We start from the raw sequence: 19,466 nt of genomic DNA on the forward strand, positions 1-19,466 counted from the left end.
AGGGTTGAGTAAAATCGGGAAGTGCTAGTATCGGTGCTTCACAAAGCCGTTGGATAATCGTCTCGAAAGCCTTTTGAGCAGCCTCGGTCCATACAAATGTTCCCTTTTTTAAACATTCGGTGATGGGACTTGTGATGGTGCTGAAATCTTTTATGAATCTTCGATAGAACGAAGCAAGTCCTTGGAAAGACCGAACCTCTGTGACGGACTTAGGCGTTGGCCATGACTTAATGGCCTCGATCTTTGCTTGGCCCACTGAAACTCCATCTTTAGAAACCACATAGCCGAAAAATATGACACTCTCGACCAAGAATGAACATTTCTCCTTCTTTCCGTATAGCTTTTGTCCTCGGAGAGTTTCGAACACTTTGCGAAGGTGTTTGAAGTGATCTTCTTTGCTTTAACTGTAAACCAAGATATCATCTAAATAAACAACCACAAATTTTCCCAAGAATGGTTTGAGTACCTCGTTCATGAGCCGCATGAAAGTACTCGGAGCGTTGGTTAACCCGAATGGCATGACAGTCCATTCGTACAACCCATGTTTGGTCTTGAATGCAGTTTTCCTTTCGTCACCTTCCCGCATTCGTATCTGATGATAGCCACTCCTCAGGTCGATCTTAGAAAAGATCTCGGAGCCATGCAACTCATCAAGCATGTCATCAAGTCTTGGAATCGGGAAACGGTACTTGATAGTTATGTTGTTCACGGCTCAACTATCGATGCACATCCACCAACTCCCATCCTTTTTCGGGACAAGAAGAGTAGGAATGGCACATGGACTCATGCTTTCACAAACATAGCCTCGTTCCATTAGCTCCTCGATTTGGCGCTGCAACTCCTTGGTCTCTGCTGGGTTGCATCGATAGGCTGCTTTGTTAGGTAACGCAGCTCCAGGAATGAGATCGATTTGATGTTCAATCCCGCGAATAGGTGGCAATCCCGGTGGTAAATCTTCAGGGAAAACGTCTTCGAATTCCTTTAAGAGCGCCGCTAGCTGGGCATCCTTTATCCCAACTTTTGGTGCCTCGTCGACCACCATAAGATAGACACAACCACCTTCCTTTAAGACTTCACAACCTTCTTGCTCACGTGCAAACATGGTCATGCTTGCGGTTTTCCTTTGTGGGGTGCCCAAAGAACGGACAGCACTAGGTGCCAACGGTCTTAGGACAAGCTTCTTACCCTTGTCGACCAATTCATATTCGTTGCTTCGGCCACGGTGTATGACATTGCGATCGAATGGCCACGAACGCCCCAAGAGTATGTGGCATGCATCCATTAGCACTACGTCACACAAGATATTGTCGTCATAGGAGCCCATTGTTAACGCCACTTTGACTTGTTTGGTGACCTTTACCTTGTTCCCGTCATCAAGCCAATGTAACGCATATGGTTTGGGATGAGGTATGGTATCCAATCCCAACTTGTCCACCATCTTTGTAGAAGCAACGTTGGTACAACTCCTTCCATCGATGATTAGGCTACACCACTTGTCCTTCACTTGACATTTGGTGTGAAAAATCTGGTTCCTTTGTTCTGCCTCAATTGGTGTGGATTGAGTATGCAAAGTACGAAGAACTAAAGCACAATCATAGTTAGGAGCGTCATAAGTTTCGACATCTCTATCGTTCCCCTCCTCTTCTCTTTCTTCGAGGTTGAACACATCACCCAATCATTCTTCTTCATCATACAACTCGTCTCGAACGGCAATAGCTTCCCTTAGTGCAATGGTTCTCTTATTTGGGCACGCATTCTGAAAATGCCCAAATCCTTGGCATTTGAAACACCGTACTCTAAATAAACTTGTCTCCTTAGGAACGGGTATTTTGGGAGCGGACTCAGGGGTGGAAATCGTCTTAGGCGTAGTCTCAACCGTACGACTACTCGGACTTCCCCTTGATTGTCCTTCACTCCTCCAGCTTCGACTACCCTCACCATGAGTTAGGGTGAGCTTGGCCTTCCCTTGAGCTTCGACCTTGAGACATAGATTACACAAGGAATCGAAGTCAGCGTAAGATTGTAATTCAACTGAATTGGCTATGTTACGATTTAGTCCACGAAGGAATCGAGCCATCTTCAAGTCTTCACTTTCCTCTAATCCTCCCATCAAAGTAAGATTTTCAAACTCATTTATGTAATCTGAGACACTGCTCCTCTCTTGAGTCAACTCAGCAATCTTGCGATACGTCGTGAGCCTATACGTGGCTGGGACGTATCTCTTGCGTAGCTTCCTTTTGAGAGATTCCCAAGAGGATATCTTTTCCTTTCCTGCCCGGGCACGTTTTACCTTAAAGCCTTCATACCATAGGGAGGCTCCACGACTTAGTCGTTGACACTTCTGTCGCGTACCTGTCAAAAATACCAACTGGCTCTAACTAATATAGCTTGGGAAGTCGGGTCGAATCCATAGAGAGGTAGGAAATTGTCAGCTTAATCTAAGTTCGTCAAGGTAACCAAATTGGGGGGTTTTTAAATGTGATATTATAAACTAAGAAGAATAAGGAAGAGGAAATAAGAGGAAGGAATTAATCAGATAAGGGGGAACAGCTAAGACAGACTGTTCATCATAATCATTCAGTCAAGTAATCTAGGTCTCAGATTAATGCAAATACGATCTAAGAGGTAGCGAACGTCACCTTTCGGTCCTTAATTCACCCTAAAGCGTAAATAGCTTAGCTTTCGCCCTCACTACAATACCCTATTGCTCGCTACTAGTCTCGCCCTTTCCAACCTTTCGGTCCAGGTCAAGGGTCACTAAGATATAAATGTCTAATCGCGTCGACTCAATCAGACAGATACAATTAATTGCAGCATTTAAACAACAAAGATTACACCCGCATTAACCCAATAAATCGACTACTATTCCCTCATGATTATGGATCCCCTATAGTCTTAGCAGGGGGGAATTAGCTTCTCATTACCATCGAATTAATAATAATGACAAATAGATAATTAAAACTAAACATGATGATAGAACTAAATAGGATTGAATTAAAGCAATTATGATAACAATTAAAAGAGGGAATGAATTTAAGCAATAAATAAGATTAAAAATAAAAGTAGAATAATAATACCAATCGCAAAATCCAATTCCGAGTAGCAAAGTGTAAAGGAAGAACAAAAATCCAAGAACAGTAATCTTAGGTAGAGTAAAACGAACGTGAGAAGAGAGAGAGAGTAACGTAGTCCCTCCCCTCTATCTTATACGAAAAATCCATCCTAAAACCTAATCCATGGACTAATTACAAAAGCCCATAAAATAATTAGGCGGGAATTAACTGAAGCAGGACAAACCACTCGATCGAGTAGAAATAAACTACTCGATCGAGCAAATGAACACCAAACCACTCGATCGAGCACTTCTTGCAAAACCTCCTCGATTGACTCCTTAAACTGCTCGATCGATCAATCTTGAGTATATGAAGCATTCGATCGAGCAGAAAACTACTCGATCGAGCTATATAGGCACGCTAGACTTGAAATGCCTTCCGAAACCAGTTCACGCGTCTCCAAAATGTTAGATTCCAAGCTCCGGCTCCTTATTCTCCATGAATGCATGCAATTGGGACAAATTAGGCTCGATTTAACTCCTCTTCGGTTAATTCCTGCAAATTACATAAAACGAACCAAAGTAGGATATTCGGGGGCATTTGTAGCTAGATGCTACATAAAAAGTACAGAAATGCGTGTGAAAATGAGGTGAAAACCTTATATAAAAGACACGCATCAAATCTCCCCAAACCAAACCTTTGCTTGTCCCCAAGCAAATATGAATGCGACTAAGAATAAATAATGGAACGGGACCAACGCATCAGCTACAAATCATCCACTAGAACCAATTTAATGCGACAAAATGACAAAATGGCAAATGAGAAGTGCAAACAAGTTAAATCAATGTTTCAAACTTACTGAACCGTCGACCTTGCAAGACTCAAAAGATGTCGGACTCTCACGGGCCACTCGTCACTCAAAATTAGGCACAAGGTAAGTATATATGTGAGGGATAGAAAGAAGTAGAGACACTCACCTAACTCGACCTATAAGAACATGCATGCAGTTAAGATGAATAAAGTCTCTACAACCGTACATATGCATTCCAACCATACTAATGACCAAGACACATGCCGAGGACTTACATTTGGGTAAGTGAGGTAATGGGTAGGAAGGGGCTAAGATGAATTTGGATGTGTGGAGTTAATAGCCAGGCTAGCAACAATGGATCCAAACATAGACTGCATCCCAACTTCGTACTCAAAATAGCAAGATGAAACGGTGCAAAAATTAATGCACTAAACTCACAGAACACCAAGAATCGTCAACTTCCCATAAGATATAAATAAGACATGGGAGTGTGAATCATTATATAATTCTCATTTTTCTTTCTTTCTTCACATATGATTTTTTCTTCTTCTTTTTTTTTCGTTTTTATTTTTTTTCTCAATTCTTTTCTTTTATTTTTTTTTTCAACAATTCAACATCCTTTTTCTTTCCCTTCGATTCTTCCACCATCTTCTGAAATCAGATAAAATAACCATATTGCAATAAAACATTCCAAGAACTACTCGTCACTAGCTCAGCTAGGGTAGGAAGTATTATAGAAAGTAGTTAATATGACAAAAAGGCAATTTGGCTATGTGGGGCTCATGGGTAGAATGAAATAAAGGGGACTGCCTCTCCTAACATGTGTCACCATCCATAGACCGAATGCATACAGGTATTAAGAAGACTAGACTCATGCTTATGCAAATTGATGTTACATGCCTTAAAGAGAGTACTACTCACATCCTAAATGAAACCGGTCATGAATGTCACAAGTTTATAAAGCTCTAACCTCAGAATGTAGTGTAGCTTGCCGACATAATGAATCAAGTCTATTCGTTCAGATAAGAAAGAAACAAAAACTCGTAGATTATGCACATAATCATGCCAACTAAATGTCAAGAATATGCAAGGCTCGAGTAAAGATTCAATGTAACGTCACTGTTCAAACGTTCCGACTCAATTTAAACGTGAATTTTTTGAATTTTTTTGAATTTTTTGAATTTATTAAAGCAACAATGCATGCGGAAATCAATGAACGTGAAAGCAAAAATGCAAGAAAACATGCAGACACAGATATGGATGCATACCTCCCCAAACCAAACCGTACAATGCCCTCATTGTACCAAAAATAGGGAAAGAAATGCAAACTGAAGAGAAAGGGATAAATGGAGTCGGAAAACTTACAAAACGTCGTAAGAAGGAACCTCCCCAAACCGACCATGAACATGGGAGGTCAAAGAAAGTCAAGCAGTAGCTCCATAGACGTAAAACAGCAGCTGGGAAGCATACTGCTCGATCGAGCACTTAGAACAGCTCGATCGAGTGAACTGGTGCAGGGAAGGACTCGATCGAGTAGAAAACCACTCGATCGAGTAAGCGTGATATTGACTTTGGTCGATCGAGGACAATTATCACTCGATCGAGTGAAAACTTTCCCAAAAAGTGCTCGATCGAGCCTAAAACCACTCGATCGAGTACTGTGTCCTGCAAAACACGCATTCCAAAGCTAGAAAAGCATAAGGAGTTCGTAAAACAGCGTCTAAAGTTCAACATAAAGCTAAAGAAAATAAAATGTTCAACACAAGTACAATAAAACAGTCCGAGCTGCCTCCCGGAGAGCGCTGGTTTAAGAGGTCCCGCACGACCTTTCTGGCATCAATTAATTGGCGCGTCAAGCTCGTCGAAGTGCAAGACTTCAACACGATTGTCCGCTTCGTTCGCCTCGTGGTAATGCTTCACATATTGGCCATTCACCTTGAATCTATGACCTTCGGAATCTTCGAGCTCCACGGATCCGAATTTGGTGACAGCTGTCACCGTATAAGGGCCGCTCCACCTGGACTTCAGCTTGCCAGGAAATAATCTCAATCGGGCATTAAACAGCAGCACCTTTTGCGTAACATGAAACTCACGAGGTAGGATTCTCTTGTTGTGCCATCTCTTCGTCTTTTCTCTGTAAATGCGCGAGCTATCATAGGCATTAAGCCTAAATTCTTCCAACTCATCTAGCTGCAAAAGACGATTCTGACCACACAACTTAGGATCATAATTAAGCTCACGAATTGCCCACCAAGCCTTACATTCTAATTCAACAGGTAAGTGACACGATTTTCCATAAACTAGCCTATAAGGTGATGCACCAATTGGTGTCTTAAAGGCGATTCAGAGGCCCATAATGTGTCATCTAACTTAAGACTCCAGTCTTTCCGTGATTTAGAAACTACCTTTGACAAGATCTCTTTCAGCTCGCGATTAGAGACCTCAACCTGACCACTAGTTTGGGGGTGATACCCCAAACCACGCCGGTGTTGGACACCAATTTTGGACAGAATAGAAGTGAGTTTCTTTTCCTTAAAATGCATTCCCCCATCACTAATGACGACCCTAGAGACACCAAATCGGGGGAATATGATATTTTAAAACATCTTTATCACGGTCTTAGCATCACAATGAGGTGAGGCAATTGCCTCAACCCATTTCGACACATAGTATACAGCCACTAAGATATACCTGTTACCTTTACTGGATGGGAACGGTCCTTGAAAATCAATGCCCCAGACATCGAAGACCTCAACCTCTAAGATGCCGTTTTGTGGCATCTCATGTCTCTTTGAAATGTTCCCTGATCGTTGGCAAGCATCACAGGCTGAAACAAAAGACCTAGCATCAGCAAAAAAAGAAGGCCAGTAAAAACCAGACTGAAGTACCTTAGCCACGGTGCGCGATGGACCGTGGTGATCACCATATGAAGAGGAGTGACAGCCTTCCAGGACTATTTTGGTCTCCCACTGCGGAATACACCGTCAGAGAGACCGTCTCGCACAATCCTTAAACAAGTAAGGATCATCCTGAATATCGCTTAGCGTTATACGTAAAACGCTTCTCTGGCCGATGAGAAAGGTCGGCGGCGGCTTGCCACTGACAACGAAGTTAGCTATATCTGCATTCCAAGGTTCTTGGTTAACAATAGATGATATAACAGCAATTAAGGTATCGTCAGGAAAAGAATCATCAATAGGTAGAGAATATTCCCCTTCTTGTCGCATCAGTCGCGACAAGTGATCAGCTACAACGTTTTCAGCTCCTTTCTTATCCTTAATCGCAAATCAAACTCCCGAAGAAGGAGTATCCATCTCGTAGCCGTGGTTTAGCCTCCTTCTTAGCAAGGAGATGCCTCAAAGCTGCATGGTCGGTAAAAACAGTGACTTCTGACCCAACTAAATAAGTACGAAACTTCTCTAAGGCATAAACTACAGCCTAGCGCTCTTTCTCGTGGTAGTGTACTTCACTTGAGCCTCATCCAGAGTTCGGCTCGCATAGTAGATAACATTCAAAGCCTTGTCTTTCCTTTGGCCTAGCACCGCTCCTAGTGCATAGTCACTCGCATCACACATAATCTCAAACGGCAAGTCCCAATCGGGAGGCTGTATAATCGGCGCAGAGACTAAAGCCTGCTTTAACCTGTTAAAAGCAGAAAGACAATCATCAGTAAACACAAAAGGGGCATCCTTAAGTAGCAGCTGTGTAAGTGGTTTAGCAATTTTTGAGAAATCCTTAATAAACCGGCGGTAAAAGCCGGCGTGACCAAGGAAACTCCTCACCCCCTTAACATTAACAGGGGGCGGCAATTGTTGAATCACTTCCACCTTTGCTTTATCAACCTCTATTCCCCTATCATAAACTAAGTGCCCTAGAACAACTCCCTCGTTGACCATAAAGTGGCACTTCTCCCAGTTCAGCACAAGATTAACCTCAATGCAGCGCTGCAACACTTTCTCAAGGTTAGACAGACAGTTAGAAAAATCACTTCCATACACACTGAAATCGTCCATTAAAACTTCCATGATAGACTCAATATACTCTGAAAATATCCCCATCATACACCTTTGAAAGGTGGCAGGGGCATTACACAAACCAAAAGGCATCCTGCGATAAGCAAAAATGCCTTGAGGACAAGTAAATGTAGTCTTAGCTTGATCGTCGGGGTGGATAGGGATCTGAAAGAACCCTGAGTACCCGTCTAAATAGCAAAAAAATTTATGAGAAGCTAACCTTTCTACCATTTGATCAATAAAAGGAAGGGGAAAGTGATCTTTCTTGGTGGCGGCATTGAGTCTCACGTAATCTATGCACATCCGCCAACCAAGTCACTACTCGAGTAGGTATTAATTCATTCTTTTCATTTGAACAACATTTTGTCCCTCCTTTCTTCGGGACCACTTGTATCTGGACTTACCCATTTGGAATTACCAAAGAATATATAATACCTGCGTCTAGCGGCCTTCATTACCTCAGCCATCACAACATCCCGCATCTTCTCGGTTCACCTGGCGCCGACCCCGCCGCAAGGTTTGTGATCTTCCTCCACTCTATCCTGTGCATACAAATATCGGGACTAATCCCCTTGATATCGTCCAGTGAATAGCCCATTGCTTTCCTGTTTTCTTAAGTACTGCCTAACAAAGCAGTCAGCTGATCATCATTAAGCTTGGCACTAACAATGACTGGATATTGCTCTGTATCGTCTAAGAAAACATATTTAAGATGAGAAGGGAGAGGCTTACGTTCCGGTACTTTTACCTCAATGGAGCAAAGAGTGCTAATCATTTGTTCCACTTGCTCTCCCTCATGCTCATCCAAATCATCAACAAGCAATTCCAACGCAGCGTCATCGTCGTCTGGGCTATCTGCACACTCATCAAAAAGCATAAGGGCTTCTAGTGGGTCCTTCATAAAAGAACCCGACCAGAAGTCATCAATAGACTCGTCAACAATATCAACCGAATAGCAAATATCCTCTATCATTGGTCGAGCCAAAGTACTAGGCAGACTGAAAGTGATCGCGTCATCCCCTACTGCAAGAGTCAAACGCCCTTGTCTGACATCAATAACAGCCCCAGCTGTACAAAGGAATGGTCTTCCTAAGATAATTTGGGTCCGGGTGTCCTCAGCTATATCTAAAACAATGAAATCTACTGGGATAAAGAGCTCGCCTATTTTCACAGGCACGTCCTCTAAGACACCTAAGGGCCTCCTAACAGATCTATCAACCATCTGTAGGGTAATGTTAGTCACTTTAAAATGACTCATGTTCAGTTTCTTGCAGACAGGAAGGGGCATGACACTAACACTGGCTCCTAAATCACAGAGAGCCTTATCAATGACCATGTTGCCTATAATAAAGGTAATGGAAAAGCTGTCCGGGTCTTTCATTTTAGGTGGACCCTTATTTAAAAGTAAATTACTAGACTCTTCCATAAATGAAATCGTCTCAAATTCACTCAAATTTCTCTTACGCGTCACAATATCTTTCATAAATTTAGCATAAGTGGATACCTGAGTAACAAGTTCGGAAAGGGGGACAGTTACCTGGAGGTTCTTCACAATGTCCACAAACTTACCGTACTGTCGCTCGATCTTTGCGTCCTTCAGACGGCCTGGAAAGGGTACCCTGGTAGCAACGAGTGGACCCGCAACTTTTCCTTTACCTTTATCAATGCGTGACGTCTCCACAGCAGGGGAAGTTGACACGGTAGCGACATTAGATAGCAAAATAGGATCTCCGCCACTTAAAGTACTCGATCGACCATTCTCTTCCTCTGTTTCACTCGATCGACCAGTTTTGTCACTCGATCGAGTGATTTCTGCAGCAAACTCATTCGATCGAGTAATAATATCACTCGATCGACCAACAGTAAATTGTGCACCACTTGATCGACCAGTAATTTCACTCGATCGAGTGATAGGATGAATTGATTCACTCGATCGAGTAGAGAAATCACTCGATCGAGTATCTTGATTACACGCTGCAAGTATTTCGGTTAAGAATTCATCTAGATCGTCCTCCGGGGTATCTTCAGCTATCAAAACCTCGTCTTCTTCATGAGTAAGGTCATTTTGAAAATTCATTGCACTGTCTGGATCGCATATTGGAAGAAGCTTGGCTTGGTCTTTCGCGAGTGTTAACTGCGCGACTTGTTCTTTCAATTCCGATATGACCGTTTCAGATTGCCGTGATATACTCATCATAATAGAATTTAATTCGGCAATTTCTTCACTTGCAGAAGGAGGAATCGGTAGCGGAGCTGGCAGGGAAGGGGTAGAGACATTATTTATTTCTTCATATAGCTGAGAGAAAGGAACTCCCTGCTTGTATTTCTGATAAGCAAGAACGCGCTCTACACTTTCCATGCATCCGATAGGGTCATGCCCTTCCATGCCACATCTACCACATGGCTCTATATGCTCCGTGATCGTAGGCATCCTAGCAATTAAACTTTCAAAGCAACAACTAACCTGCAAAACTAATCAAAACTTTGCAGAAATGAGATCAGCCCCAAGGAATAAATTCCTTGAGACGAGGGACAAACTTAATTAAAGCAACAAAATTACGCCACCTCCCCGGCAACGGCGCCAAAATTTGACACGTCTGTCGCGTACCTGTCAAAAATACCAACTGGCTCTAACTAATATAGCTAGGGAAGTCGGGTCGAATCCACAGAAAGGTAGGAAATTGTCAGCTTAATCTAAGTTCGTCAAGGTACCCAAATTGGGGGGGTTTTAAATGTGATATTCTAAACTAAGAAGAATATGGAAGAGGAAATAAGAGGAAGGAATTAATCAGATAAGGGGGAACAGCTAAGACAGACGGTTCACCATAATCATTCAGTCAAGAAATCTAGGTCTCAGATTAATGCAAATACGATCTAAGGGGTAGCGAACGTCACCTTTCGGTCCTTAATTCACCCTAAAGCGTAAATAGCTTAGCTTTCGCCCTCACTACAATACCCTATTGCTCGCTACTAGTCTCGCCTTTACCAACCATTCGGTCCAGGTCAAGGGTCACTAAGATATAAATGTCTAATCGCGTCGACTCAATCAGACAGATACAATTAATTGCAGCATTTAAACAACAAAGATTACACCCGCATTAACCCAATAAATCGACTACTATTCCCTCATGATTATGGATACCTTATAGTCTTAGCAGGGGGAATTAGCTACTCATTACCATCGAATTAATAATAATGACAAATAGATAATTAAAACTAAACATGATGATAGAACTAAATAGGATTGAATTAAAGCAATTATGATAACAATTAAAAGAGGGAATGAATTTAAGCAATAAATAAGATTAAAGATAAAAGTAGAATAATAATACCAATCGCAAAATCCAATTCCGAGTAGCAAAGTGTAAAGGAAGAACAAAAATCCAAGAACAGTAATCTTAGGTAGAGTAAAACGAACGTGAGAAGAGAGAGAGAGAGTAACGTAGTCCCTCCCCTCTATCTTATACGAAAAATCCATCCTAAAACCTAATCCATGGACTAATTACAAAAGCCCATAAAATAATTAGGCGGGAATTAACTGAAGCAGGACAAACCTTTCGATCGAGTAGAAATAAACTACTCGATCGAGCAAATGAACACCAAACCACTCGATCGAGTGATTATAAACCACTCGATCGAGCACTTCTTGCAAAACCTCCTCGATTGACTCCTTAAACTGCTCGATCGATCAATCTTGAGTATATGAAGCATTCGATCGAGCAGAAAACTACTCGATCGAGCTTTATAGGCACGCTAGACTTGAAATGCCTTCCGAAACCAGTTCACGCGTCTCCAAAATGTTAGATTCCAAGCTCCGGCTCCTTATTCTCCATGAATGCATGCAATTGGGACAAATTAGGCTCGATTTAACTCCTCTTCGGTTAATTCCTGCAAATTACATAAAACGAACCAAAGTAGGATATTCGGGGGCATTTGTAGCTAGATGCTACATAAAAAGTACAGAAATGCGTGTGAAAATGAGGTGAAAACCTTATATAAAAGACACGCATCAGTCGTAGAATGGCGTACTTGCAACACTTCTCGTCATCCAGGTCCTTGAACTCAAACATCCGTTTAATTTTCCTCTCCCATTCGAGGTAATCCTCGGGATCCGTGCCTCCCACAATCTCGGGTAGTTCACTTACTTTGAATTCTTCTCGACTTTGTTCACCTCGACGTTGTGTTCCACGTGGGCTAAGTTCCGAAAGATTTTGTAGTGCTTCTATAAGACTTTGAAGGAGATTAGGATTATCGGGATCCATATCTTTTTTTTTTTTTTTGATGAACAGTACCTTGAACAGTACTGGACGTGAAAAGTAACCTTTTTTTTGTGTGTGAAGAAATCAAGACCCCTGGATCGTCTCGATTAATGGAAATCAAGAGCCGAAGCTCTGATACCACAATTGATGTGAATCGCAAGCGGAAGTCTTAACTTGTACTAGCAAATAGACGAAGGATCCGAATGCACTAGGTGCAACCCGATCAATCCGTATATTCGTAGCGAGATTTGAATGAAAAAGAAGGGATATTTGTCGTAGCTAGACCTATAGCTACGCCAATGGGTGAATTGTTTGATACTCGTCAAACAATCCGACTTAAACTTAGGATCACGTCCCTCGTTCAAGCAAGGTGCGAAATCGCGTTTCGACCTCTTAAGCCAAACTACTCGTGTAACAACACAAGAAGACAAGACAAGTTTTAGAGAATACTCTCAAGTTTTTACTTCAAATTGGATGATAAACAAATGAGGACTACAAGCCTTATATTGGCCGAAATCCATGATGCCCAAAGCTAGTCTTTAATACCTTATTGTGAATTCTAGGCTATGTGGAAGAACTAGGCAAGACTAAACCAAAAACTAGGTAAGACCTTTGTAAAAACTAGGCTATGACAAAAACTAGGTGAGCTTATTCCATGCATTTGGTCTTGCCCATTTTCGAGGTCCATCCCTTGCTCCACACGATTTTACCCGTCCCATTGGCGGGTGATCATGCACTTTTCTCGACTCTTATTCGAACTGATCCATGCTTGGTGACTCGGGTTGTCTTGGTTTTCTTGTTTCGAGAATTATTTCATCAAGGTGATTCGTATTCACATCAGTTTCCTTAATCGGTTTAGGAGTCATTATAGTTAGTATAAATAGGAGTCATTGTATTCTTATTTTCAGCATGATATATTGATTAAGAAAATTGAAGCTGTTGCTTTATTGTGTTTGAAAGTTTTGTGAACCCTAGGTTCGACACGTTTCGTTCCAAATTGTTATTATTTGACGCGTTTTCAAGCATTAACCCGTTATAATATAATCAATAGGTCTTGATTATAATTCACGATTGGTTGAGCTATAGGTGTAGATCAAGCAAGTATCCTTTATTTTATTTGTTTCGTTCATATTATAAAAACACATAAAAATTACAGTTTTGAATTTATAATTAGACAGTTCTCAGAGCCGTACAAATCACATAAATCCGACAATCATACAGTCCTCGGCACTGTTCAGTTTTATTAATTCCGCTGCCACTCTTAAAGAATCTTATTCTTTCAAGTAATTTCGTATCATTTGGCATCAGAGACAGGTTTAAGATCCTTGTTTGATATGTATTGGTTTGACGATCCCATTTTTTTGAATAGCCTCCATGATGATTTGCGCACTCTTTATGAAAAATCTTTACGGTCTAAGCCGGAGGAGGATGTGAAATTTGTCGAGGAGAATTCGTGCTCTTCTGAAGAAAATTTGTTGGAGATTGATTCTGCCTTATGTTTTATTTCACCATCTATATTTGAGAAATTTGAATGAGAGCTAGGGAAGGAGGAGTTAATAATTTTCGACATTAACTCTTTTGTAGATTTCAGTCAGCCGCCGATCTTCGATGATTATGATAATGAGGAAACGATTGATGCTCTTGATAGTGAAGTTACAAACTCTGTTAATGAGGATGATTATCAACAAGAAGAGAATGAAGATGTTGTGGAGGGTAGGGCGATTCCATCAAGAGAATAGACAAGCCAAAATCCTGATTATTTCCATGAACATAAGTTTGCCAATAATGAATTTACAAGTTCTTTCAAATCTCCATTGGAATCCTATATAGATAAGTTCTTATACAGTGATACTCTTAATGATGCTACTTTCTTTACTTGGGTATTAATTGGTAAATTTGAAGACAACGATAAAGTGTGCAAAATGAAATTTGTGTTTAATAATCTTATGCATGGAGGGTGGTGGGGTGGAAGGCACGAGAAAAGGAGATTGGGGGGGGGTCAAAAGCGTGAACATGAAAGGCACGAGTTGATTTGGCACAAACATGAGGATACAGATTTGTGAGGTTCATATTTGATCTCAGAGGATTGAAGCATCATGAATTGAGGACAATTGCTTTCCGGGGGGGGGGGATGATACGGAAATGATGCAGAAACTGGTCAAAATGAACAGTCTCCGTGACTGTTCAGTTATATTTGCAGAAGTGATTCGCTGTAAACTTTGTCGTCTAAGCTAACCAATCAAAACAATATTTATAATCTTAACTAACTACTCTTAGTAAAGTGGCAAGTAAAGGTCGGATCCCAATGGATGGGTATTGTATTAATTTATCGGTTGTAGAGAGTTGTGTCTTAGGGTGTCACGAATTGGGTTGAGATTGAGGGTTGCAAACTAAACTACTTAAGAATGAAATGTAAATAAATGAAAGCAAAACAAAGCAAGTAAACGATTAGGGTTTGTAAAAAAGTGATTAAGGCACTAGGGTGTCATGGGTTTATAGGGGGGGGGGGATCATGGTGAAGATCATACAAACATGTTTACATAGATGCAAGCAAATTGTTGTTGTAGTGGAATCGAGTTAGTTTATGTCTTACAATTCCTAGGAAGATTTGGGTCCCGGATCCGAGTCGGTCAAGACTTTACAACACCTACAAGTCGACTTAGTTTCTTCCGATTCAACTATATGCATAGTCTAACAAGCCTTGAGTTATTTTATATCTTACAAGTCTTGTTGAATGGATAAGAGATTCATGCTAGGTTGTCAATTAAGCAATTCATCAAGCATAACATGTGCATAAGTTGAAACTACAATAAGCAAGCAATCTTATGGAAACATATTAAATTAAGTATGGATCTACCCCCATGATTAATTCTCCTAATCCCCCATTAACCCTAGCTAAGAGACTACTCACTCATGGTCATGGTAAGCATGCTAATAGGGGTGTCAATCATACTAACAAGGTTAAACATGATGAATGAGTAAAGCAATAAACAATAATTAAGCAAAAGGGTAAAAGAGATTATACCAACTTAAGGATGATCCAACTAATAAGCAAAGAATAATAGAAGAAAACTTGATGAATGATGAAGAGTTGTCAATTCTTCAATAAATCTCAAATAGTCTTCAAATTACCCAACTAAATCTAAGAACACTTGAATGACTAAAGAGAGATTAATATTTGATTAATATTAAATTGTGTAATTACAACTTGATTAATACTAATAAGCTCTACTAAACTAGATTAGGAATTGGTAAATTAACTTCGCCATTAATCCCTTAACACAATGGGGTACTTATACTAAGTACAAGTATTAGGGTAACTAAGGGCTTAAATGACGATTAAGTCCCTAAGAAGGAGATTAACGCCTTGCAAGTTTTCAAGGAGCCTCACGACCTTCCTATAGGGAACCACCCGTCATGCTTGTGGGATGCTCAGGTTGAGCCTCGGGACGCCCGGTCTGAGCCTCGGGATGCCCGGTCTGAGCTTCAGGACGCTCGGGCAACTCTGGGGACGCCCAGATCATTAGGCAGCATGGTTTCTCTTCTCTTGACTGCCTCAAGATCCGTGGGGATCATTGAGGGGTCATGGGGATCTTCATCATTGCCCATTCTACTTGTTCAATCTACTTAGGCCTTTAGTATCGGTCTCCTCTTTGATGCTTGGTCGTTAGATGCGATCCATTTAGCTCTAAATTGCTTCATAAATTCAAGGCTTGCATTCCTCTCTTACCAGGGACACAAAACCTCAAAGAATATGCAAAGTGGGAAGCTAAAGATAACAAACAACCCTAATACATGCAAGAAAACATAGGAATGAGGCTAGTTCGGGGACTAAAAATGTGCAAATATGAGTCAGATCATATATCCCCAAACCGAACCTTTGCTCGTCCCGAGTAAAGAGGTGACTAAAACTATGACCCTTATTAATACTACTAGCTGATGTGAGATAATTAGTGGGTCTCACTCCGCCCCTTCAACTCACAACAAGACACCTATGAGGTAAGATGCCTTCTTACAAGGCAAGGTGGGGCTTGCCAAAATGGCGATGTATCCTAACATTTAAGCACACAAGATCGAGTTAGGGTTGCATCTACAAAAAAATAGCCACTTTCCTCATCTATGTGATGGAAATCATTTAAAGGGGAAGCAATCTAAAGGTACACATTCCATTGTAGATATTATTTCTCCAAATTACTAAGTCTAAAAGGATACCAACAAATCACCTCCAAGTTGTGTCAAACTAGGGTACCTTTGTCTCAATCTCTAAATGCTTTTGCCAAGAGTAGACTCCCTATGGTGTTAGAAATACTGTAGGATTGCGAAATTCCCCCTCTTGCCTAGACAAGAAGAAGGGTCGTCCCTTCTCCACCATGCAACAAAGAATGGATCATTAATGGATAAAAGGAATCAATATGCTTTGAGTTTCACAATGGTAGTTTGCTTTTGATTTGTTTTGCCCCCGCAATTTCTTGTGGCATTTGTCATAGAAGGATATTTCTTGCCATTTTTTATGTTTGACAATTTGATACTTGGCAATTCTTTTCAATTTTGCATTCTTTTTGAACATTTTCAAAGTAGCGCCAGTTTGTAGCAAGGGTACTTTTATTGAAGCATAGGAGTCTATTTTTGCTTTTCTTTTCATTGATGCAAAATTTCCAAACTTTTTTACTTTCACTTTGGTACTTGAACTCAAATTGGAGATTTTGTGCCCATTCCCTTTTTGTTGGCAAAACATGATGATAGAAATGAAAGAACGGTTGTATGGCTTCAAAGGTCACGTTGGAATAAACGGTAGCCAAGGAGTTATCACACCACAAGGTACTCTTGACTAGGCCTTTGTCCATGGGTCAAAAGATACTAGTACGACACATCCTAGGGTGTCTTGAGGGTATTCTAGCAAACAAAGTCTCAAGGAGAAAAATAATCTACAAGGGCCTTCTATACACTTGTCAAGCTTCCCAACAAGACATTTTCACAAAAAAGTTTCCTATTATGCAACTACATGCCATGATGCAACTATCATATATACAACCGAATGCATATTCTACTATCAACTAGTATGTCACATAATCTAAATGCAACTCCTATAATCACATAGGTTTGTACCGCATCAAACAAAAAGAAGCCACATTGTCATTAACATATAAGAGGAAAAAGGAGATTTGGAAAGATCATACCATGCGGTCTTCATATTCCTCATGCCTCGAATGTGGCGTAGTCGGTCCAATGTGATAAGAGTGACCAACAAACAAACAAATATATACAAAATATACAATCCTACACTACAAAAGAAAGAACATGTTTTTGGATTTTTGAGAAATTTTCAAATTTTTTATCATTTTTTTAAATAAGTGTTAAAAAGTGTTAGAATTCCCATCCCCACACTTAGAATGGACATTGTCCCCAATGGATAAAACAATAGGGAATTATACAAATGAATTATATGATATGATGCATGATTCTACACTAAATGCAAACTACATGTGAAATATTTACATGTGGTAAGTATATACTAGTGTTGCAAACTAGACTAAGCTATATAATGCATGCTTTCTATTGTTCGGAGAGCTAATTTAGATTAACTCGCATTCCTTATGAGTGAACTTCCCCAAACCAGACAAAACACTATTACTAGTGCAAAAAGAGGGAAGTTCATTCACAAGGCATGAAATGCAATGCATGAATGAAATTTGTCATTTTGGATTCTTTGTAGTGGGAGCAAAAAGATAGACACCTCAATGTTGCCGAGGTGTGAGTCCTTTGAATGGTGTTAGGACTCAAAAACTCATAACTACCAAAGAGCCCAAAACAACTCTCTATATGCTCTAAACTAAATGTTATATAAATTGTACAAGTCATGTTATCAATGTAATCAAGAGATAAAAACAACAAAGCAAAAGGAGGGGTAGGAGACTCACAATGGAATAGGTTGACATGCTAGCAAAAGCCATCAACCCCGCATTTGTGTGTCCTCCTTTATGCTTTGTTCAACCATCAATCCTCAATCATATCATGATCATCACTCACCTGCATGGAGCCGGAGGTTTCACCATCACTTTCTTCTTCGTTTGAACTTGAACTTTTCTCTTCAATATCATCATCATAGCTAGATATACTACCTTCCTCTTCTTCATCATCAACCACCTCGTCAATCCCCCTAGTCTCTCGGGCATCTCCTTCTTCATCTCTAGAAGCTTGAGAAAAGAACACTTTCCTATCCGTCCAATCCGACAAGGAAATCGTGGGATCAAGGAGTCCTTGCCTAGAAAGGTGGTAAAGTGGCGGATATTTGGCGTAATAAGCATTCACTCGATCATTGTAAGCCTCCTTATGGATATGTTTCAATAATTGCACCATGTAGTCATTGCCCGTCACAACACTAGGCTCACTTGTTGTGAACTCTTTGTAGGCAAATGGGTAAGGAGGTACCACTAGGGAAGAGGTTTATATTCTTGGAATTTGTTTCTCCTTGATGATGCTCTTGGCATTTGTTAAGACGGAGAGAAGGTAGTTGTTCCGGTGAACGAAAATGCGGCAAATCTTACCCTTTGTTGTTGAGCCACTACTAATGGCTTTGATGCAAGAGCTTGTTTCCTTTTTGACAAATTTAGGACTTTGGGTGCCTTAGTATTGACTTTGGTCCTTGCCATGATGAAACTCCTATCAAGTTGAAATCAACAAACCTTGTATAAACTTGAATGCTCCATTCTCCTTCCAATTTTAATCAAATGCTCAATCAATTTGGGGTTTTCGAATTTTTCCTAACCCTAGAATTTTTGATTGATTTTGTGGAGATTTTGATGCTTGAATGGTCTTGTTGTTGATAAAGGAGTGATTTAAATTTGTTTAGAGCAAGTTTGCAAAACATTGTGGTGAATTTGGTGAACAAAAATGTGTTTTTAGATGAGAGGATTAGTGTTTATAGTGAGGGAAAATATGTGTTTATGTTTGAAGGAAATGAAAAATGAAAAATGAAGAGTAGAAATCCCGTGTTATAGCTTAAGAGCAGGTCGGGACGGGCGGCTTGATGGGGAGATGGGAAGATTTCTGGACAGTGCAAATATTGTACTCTAGAGACGGGCGTCTTGAATTGGAGACGAGCGGATTGATGCTTGAGATGCTCGTCTCGAGCTGGGGACGGGCAGATTTCTTCCCAGCACACAATTTTGATTTTTGCCTTACTCCAATCCGCACGAGCTCAGGTCTGCTTGTGGGGATTTCTTTCCCACGCCATTTTATTCTTCAATTCTTATAGATTGCACTACAAAGGCCTTGTTAGCCTAGGCAAGTGCTTCTCCACACTTGATCATAAAACACTACTGTTGGGCCT

The 19,466-nt window shown here is 40.6% G+C and overlaps 2 protein-coding genes across 2 annotated transcripts; both read right to left on the reverse strand.

Moving 5' to 3' along the window:
* Positions 1 to 712: 712 nt before the first annotated feature.
* On the reverse strand, positions 713 to 1,438 carry LOC141618160 (uncharacterized). Its single transcript, XM_074435267.1, has one exon. It carries the CDS (start codon positions 1,436 to 1,438, stop codon positions 713 to 715), a length of 726 nt encoding a protein of 241 aa, XP_074291368.1.
* A 237-nt stretch (positions 1,439 to 1,675) lies between these two features.
* On the reverse strand, positions 1,676 to 12,139 carry LOC141618161 (uncharacterized). Its single transcript, XM_074435268.1, has 2 exons — positions 11,914 to 12,139; positions 1,676 to 2,352 (listed from the first exon to the last, which is right to left on the reverse strand). The coding sequence occupies exons 1-2, from the start codon at positions 12,137 to 12,139 to the stop codon at positions 1,676 to 1,678; spliced, it is 903 nt and encodes a 300-aa protein (XP_074291369.1).
* Between the last annotated feature and the right edge of the window lie 7,327 nt (positions 12,140 to 19,466).

This window comes from Silene latifolia, chromosome X (assembly GCF_048544455.1).
Source record: "Silene latifolia isolate original U9 population chromosome X, ASM4854445v1, whole genome shotgun sequence".
NCBI classification, from domain to species: domain Eukaryota; kingdom Viridiplantae; phylum Streptophyta; class Magnoliopsida; order Caryophyllales; family Caryophyllaceae; genus Silene; species Silene latifolia.